The following is a 6660-nucleotide window of genomic DNA, read 5'->3' as shown; positions in this document are numbered from 1 at the left end:
CTTCCACCTCTGTTTTCTGCTCCCTACACTTTCCATCGACGTATGGATGATCTGCTAAGACTAACAAACTACCTGTGCCCATTGCCTCGTCGGCTTGCGATCATTTGAGAAAGCACAAGAAAGCGAGAACCACCTGATGATCCTCCGTCTCCGTCAAAGTTTATCTGAACCGCGATCATTCACCAGCACTTCCGTTTCAGAGTACTCCTTCTCCTCCAAGCAGATCTGCTCAGAAAGGACACGGCACGGCACACACCCATGCGGCCACGCCAAATACGCGCGTATGAGTGCCCCATTCACCTTTGCTACCCTCTGTTTCTGTCTGTAGCTGGTTGGAAGCAGGAGATGCACGTACGAGTATTGCTTCAACTTTGAAGTTGTATTGCATGTAGAGGTCGTTTCTTCTATCTTTTTTAATTTAAGGAGAGAAAAGAGACCTTAACGTTTTGCTTTCGCATAGGATGCAGAGCTAAGAGCCGTCAAATACATCTATGTAAATAAAGTCATACTATTATGGGTATATATACAGAGGTACATGGGGTACAGGCAGACATCATCCAGTATCGACAGCACCAACCTATATTGCTACACTCCCGTATAATATAGCAAAAAAAAAAACTATACATCTCATTACTATGTATTTACAGGGATTAGAAAAGAAAAGTATTCTACATAGTTACAAGCATAGGACTCACAAGACTCACAAATATGCACATCAAATCTTGCAGGTTCAAGATCCTAGATCCGTCGCTGGGAACTGGCTGTGGCCCAGATAGCTGGTCAGGTTGCGGTTGCGGATTTTGGTTTGGATCAGGTTGTGTCCCTGGCTGTTGGCCCGGCTGCGGCTGCGGCTGCAGGCTTGGGTTTGGGTTTGGTTGCGGAACGGGTAGTGGTTGTGGCGGCTGGTTTGGGTCTGGTTGCGGTACGGGCAGTGGCTGCGGCGGTCCGTTTGGGTCTGGTTGCGGCACGGGTAGTGGCTGCGGCGGCCCGTTTGGGTCTGGTTGCGGCACTGGCAGTGGCTGCGGCGGCCGGTTTGGGTCGGGTTGCGGCAGTGGCTGCGGCGGCCGGTTTGGGTCTGGTTGCGGCACGGGTAGTGGCTGTGGCGGCCCGTTTGGGTCTGGTTGTGGCACTGGCAGTGGCTGCGGTGACCGGTTTGGGTCTGGTTGCGGCACGGGTAGTGGCTGTGGCGGCTGGTTTGGGTCTGGTTGCGGTAATGGCTGCGGCGGCCGGTTTGGGTCTGGTTGCGGCACGGGTTGCGGCATGGGCAATGGCTGTGGTGGCCGGTTTGGGTCTGGTTGCGGCACGGGCTGCGGCTGTGGGTTCAGCCCCGGTTGCGGCTGCGGGTTTGGGTCCGGTGGAGGCAGCGGGTTTGGTTGCTGCTGCAGGCTTCGGCCGCGGTGCGGAAGCTGCGGCAGTGTATCTGGGACCGGCTGCAGCTTAGGTTCGGGCATCAGGTGCGTCTCAGGGAAGCTGTCGAGCGCGCTTGCCACCGCGAGTGTTCCGGCCGCAAGGAGCAGCAGGAGAAGGGAGGACGAGTGGAGACGCCGCGTCGCCATGGATTCTAGTCGTGGTGCTCGCAGTCGCTCAAATCGAGCTTCGTGGGTCACAGGCTCAGAGACTCGGTGTAAGTTATTTCAAAGGGACGCAGACTAGGTAGTGCAAACCGACCTTGATATTTATAGCCACAGTGAGCCAATGGACGGCCGACTTCTGTCGCGGCTGAGCCGCTAATATCTGGGTTGGGAGCTCAGTGGATTAGTTGAGCACGTTAGCTTGAGTAAGTGCGCACTACTATGTGCACAAAGCGCGCGCCTACTTGTTGTTTCATAGACAATAAAATGGGCGATTCACCGCCCTTTTTCCTGTGACTTCCAAAAACTTGTTCTGTTCTACGCTCTGCTTTATAAATCAAAATGGCAGAACTCCTGCCAAGTTTGTTAAAAAAAATGGTACGGCATAAATATTTTGTGATGATGAATATGTCGGTATTGATTTTTTTACCTGACCAACGTAAATTTCTATATGTTCCACTAACTTTGAAAATTGGCAACGAGCTCTAGCGTCCAGAGGCAATTTGTGCCTGTCTAAAACTCAGAACCCGAGAGAAAAGAGAGTTATATACGCCCAGTTACATTAGCAACCAAACTCAAAAGAAAATTAAACCATACGCATATTCTCCAAAAAAAAAGTGATTACAGAAGGATTAATGAGGAAATATCTTCCGCCTTTTGTTACCCCACTTGCTAGCAGCAAAAACAAAAGATAGTGGCGCATATATACTTGTTGTGTGTGCGCGTGCGTGTGCATGACATCTTTCTGATTAAGTAATTCGTGTTTGGATCGTGGCTTTAATTTTCACGTCTTTACTTAAACGTGTATACGGTTCAAGCTACACGCATGTCTGATTAATTAACTAACCTCTCTAGCAAATGAATCACGGCGGATTCGAGCAGAAAACAACATGACTCGATCGAGCCGCTTTTGCAACAAACACAACAGCAAAGTCAAAAAGTAACGGCGAGCGCGTAGCTTTCTAAACGGACTCGTGCTGCCTTGATTAATTATGTACTCTGCCACCGAACCTCGGCAGCAAATCACAGCGGATATGATTCGAGTAGATATTTCTTGCCGGCCGGTGGAAAGCAACGGCACGTAGCTTTCTAATCGAACTACCACATATGACTATATGAGTCAGAAAGTAACTAAGCGATAGAAGTGTGTCGATTAGTTCTCTGTCAATAGTTATAGCAATAGTAGATGACAGGAGCAAGAAATATACTACCATGTCGTCAAGTAGGCCATGGACAACGCGTACATGTGGTCAGACGTTTCTCGGCACAATACTATAAAATAGGCTATAAATAGTATTTTATCAGTATATATTGCATTACGTAACAAACCAGTAAAAGAGACATTATATTAGTGATAGCTGCGTCTGTCCTGTTAATAACGGGTCAAATATGCACGTGTCACTAATGTCCATTCTAATCAGTATCAGATGTAAACCCGTCACTAATAAGTGATCATTAGTGACGAGTCTACTCATTAATGACAGGTTGTAATATGACCCGTCACTGATGGTATGATGGGTCGTCCTATGCCAGTTATTAGTGACGGATCAAGTTGTGATCCGTCACTAATGATAAGGTCATCAGTGACAGATCGTCTTAGGTCAGTAATTAGTGAAGGGTTAAGTTATGATATGTCACTAATGATAAGGTTATCAGTGACGAGTCATCCTAGACCAGTCTAAGTAAATGAGATTCAGAATTAAATACATGCATATTTAAAATAAAGAACGCATTTGAAAAACTCGGATCAGAATGTTCAATGACACTTATCTATTCTAACTTGCGGCTCAAACTCTTCAAAGACTTGATCCTGAAGATTCTTGAACTGCTCCTTGTCCGCTCTCGAAACACACCAAAAAAGCACACAATAATACTATCTAAGAACAGTATACCAAAAAATAACTAACATCTATTAAAAATGTACTAAACAATAGTATAGGTCGCTACAAACATGAGAGCATGAAAATAGTCTAAAACAAAGCCAGAATGAGTAAGTTACGCGGAAAATAAGTTTAGGGTTACATCTGTAAAGAAAAGGACATATTTTGAATAAAATAGAAAGGGAAGGGGCCTTTTGTAAATACTAAAATGTTCAGGGGCTTAAGTGCAAAATTGCCAACTTTCCCGAATTAGAAAAAAATCTGGCTGACTGGGTAAAAGGGCTTGCTGACGTGGCTTGACACATCAGTGCAGCAGTGGATGTGGCTGCTGACATGGTGTCCACGTAGGCTCACGGCGGTGAACTAGAGAACGAGAGGCGGTGGACCGAGCGGGTGGACTAGACCCATACCCCTTCGGGTAGATCGAATCTGGGTCGTTCGTCAAAGATCGGACAGCTGAGGGTGGGCGGGAACCGGTGGGCAGAGCTCGTCGCCACATGAAAAGTGACTGCAAGTGGCGGAAGACGAAGCCGAGGCTACGGTGAAACCGTTTGAGGGGGATGGGAACTTTACCGAGGCTCACTCGAGTGTGATCACGGTACAAAGATGGAGAAACCCAACGACCGGCGAAGAGGTCCTTCTGGCAACCTTTGGGCGTCACGGATGGGTCGACGAGCTTGCTCTCACGTGCGAAGCCAGAGATCCGATCGGTAAGGGTGGGGCGACTCCGGTGCAAAGGTTTGCGCGAGCTCAGCGAAAGCGGCAGAGGCGACGATGGCGCTAAGGCTCAGGGAAGTGGAAAATTGGCGGCTTAGTTCAGGGAAACAGAACCGGGGGAGGGGAACTTATATAACGGGGATAAATGCGTAGAGGAAAGACCAGATTTAATTGGGTTTGTTGGGATTCGAATCAGAGAGGCGGCTACGATCGAGGTCGACTCGGACACGGATGATGGCGCGAGGAGGGAGATGATGCGGCTCGCGGGGCACCGAGCAAAGGGGAAGGTGTCTTTTGCCAGAGTGCCAACTGAGCGAGGTAGGGAGAAGGCGGCCTGCTAGGCCAGCCTAGGTGGGGAGGTGGGGGAAAGGGGAGGGAGAACAGGCTCGACCTGGGAAAGGAAGAAAAAGAAAAAATGGGCTAAATGAAAAGGGAAGGGGATTTCGGCCCAGAAAAAAATTGGATTTTTCTTTTATGGGGGCATTTTTAAACTTTTCCAAAATTTAAATGGCACGCCTCGATGTTTTCAATTATTAATTTCCACACAAAGGAACCCTAATGGTACTATCTAGTATGAATGCAACATTAAAAATAAATAATAACCAAATTAATTATTTAATTTAGAATTTAATTTTTCTCCTAGGGTTGTAAGACGAAGAATAACACCCTAAATCTAAGGAGAGGATAATTTATTACTATTTCAAAAAGTTGAAAATTAGGGTGTTACAAAACTAACCCCCTTAAAATGAATCTCGCCCTCGAGATTCGGAAGGATCCAAGAAGAGCTGTGAAAACTCAACTTTCAGATCTGATTCTTTTTTCCCATGTTGCTTCTTCTTCGGAATAGTAAATCCACTACACCTTGCACATACGAATCCTTCTGTTCCTGTTAATTCACTATGATGTCTCTAGAATCTTGATAGGACGCTCCATGTATGTGAGATCCTCTCCAACTTCTAGTTCCTCTAAGGGCATTTGCTCTTCGAAAACTCGTAGATATTTCTTCAACTGTGACATGTGGAAAACATCGTGAACATCTGCTAACTAAGGCAGTAGCTCCAATTGATACACTACTCATCGTCTTTCCAACACCTTAAAAGGACCTATAAACTTGGGTGCAAGCTTTCCTCTGACTTTAAATCTACGGAAACCTCTGATTGACAAAACTCAAAGATATACAAAGTCACCTTAAACTCATGACGTTGACGATCAGCATAACTCTTTTTGTTGTTATTGAGCTGTTGTCAAATTTTCCCTGATCTATTGTACTTATTTTTCTGCTTCTCTTAGAATTTCTGGGCCAAACACTTGATTTTCACCGGTCTCATTCTAGAACAACAGTATTCCACATTTTCTTCCATACAATACTTCAAACAGTGATATCTTCAAACTAGCCTGATAGCTATTGTTGTAGGAGAACTCTGCATAGGGAAGATTTTTATCCTAGCTAGTCTTGTTTTTCAAGGCACAAGCTCTTAACATATCTTTCAAGATTTGATTTACTCTCTAAGTCTGACCATCGGTCTGCGAATGATATGCTGAACTAAAGTTTAACCGGGTATCCAATGACTCATGTAGATTTTACCAAAACCTAGAGGTGAATTGGCTTCCTCTATCAGACACTATCATATTGGGTACTCTATGCAAACATACAATTCTGGCTATATACAACTCGGCAAGTCTAGGTCTTGTGTATGTGGTCTTGACTGGGATGAAATGAGCAACCTTCGTCAATTGATCCACTATGACCCAAATAGAATCGTAACTAGATTGAGTTTGAGGGCAATCCAATGATAAAATCCATGTTGATTTCTTCTCACTTTCACTCTGGTACTTTTGAAGGTTGAAGCTATCCGGTGGGTCTCTGATGTTCGGATTTGACTCTCTAACATATATCACATACTGCTACATACTCTGCAATCTCTCTTCATGCCATACCACCAATAGCGATTTTTAAGATCTTAATACATCTTGGTGCTTCCAGGATGAATAGAATACGCAGTCTTATGTGCTTCTTGTAGGATAGTTTCCTTGATATGTTTGATATCTGGGATGCATATATGCTTCTCAAACCATATTGCTCTATTCTCATCCTCGGTAGAACCTTAGGCTTTTCCCTCCGTAATACGTTGCTTGATTTTAGAATCTTCTCATCGTTGAGTTCTCCTTTATGAATATCTTGTTTCAGAGCTGAATCAACTTTCATTACCACAGCTTCTGTGTTGTTTACTAATCCAAGATTGAGCTTTTCAGGCTCTTTGTATAACTTTGGTTGTCTGTCTTGCATGGACATCCTACAGAGATGAACCATTCGGCTTAAGGCATCGGCAACTACATTCGCCTTTTCAGGATGATAATCGATTCCCAAATCATAATCCTTAACAAACTCTAACCATCTACGTTGTCTGAGGTTGATATCTGGTTGAGTAAAGATATGCTTCAAACTCTTATGATCTGAATAGATTTCACACATTTTTCCAATCAAGTAGTAT

The 6660-nt window shown here is 45.0% G+C and overlaps 1 protein-coding gene across 1 annotated transcript; it reads right to left on the bottom strand.

The window, feature by feature from the left end:
- Nucleotides 1–668: 668 nt before the first annotated feature.
- LOC133902877 (vegetative cell wall protein gp1-like) lies at nucleotides 669–1556 on the bottom strand. The gene has a single exon (XM_062344198.1). The coding sequence runs from the start codon at nucleotides 1554–1556 to the stop codon at nucleotides 669–671; it is 888 nt and encodes a 295-aa protein (XP_062200182.1).
- Between the last annotated feature and the right edge of the window lie 5104 nt (nucleotides 1557–6660).

This window comes from Phragmites australis, chromosome 2, assembly GCF_958298935.1.
Source record: "Phragmites australis chromosome 2, lpPhrAust1.1, whole genome shotgun sequence".
Classification (NCBI taxonomy): Eukaryota; Viridiplantae; Streptophyta; class Magnoliopsida; order Poales; family Poaceae; genus Phragmites; species Phragmites australis.
This window is presented reverse-complemented; position numbering and strand designations above follow the sequence as displayed.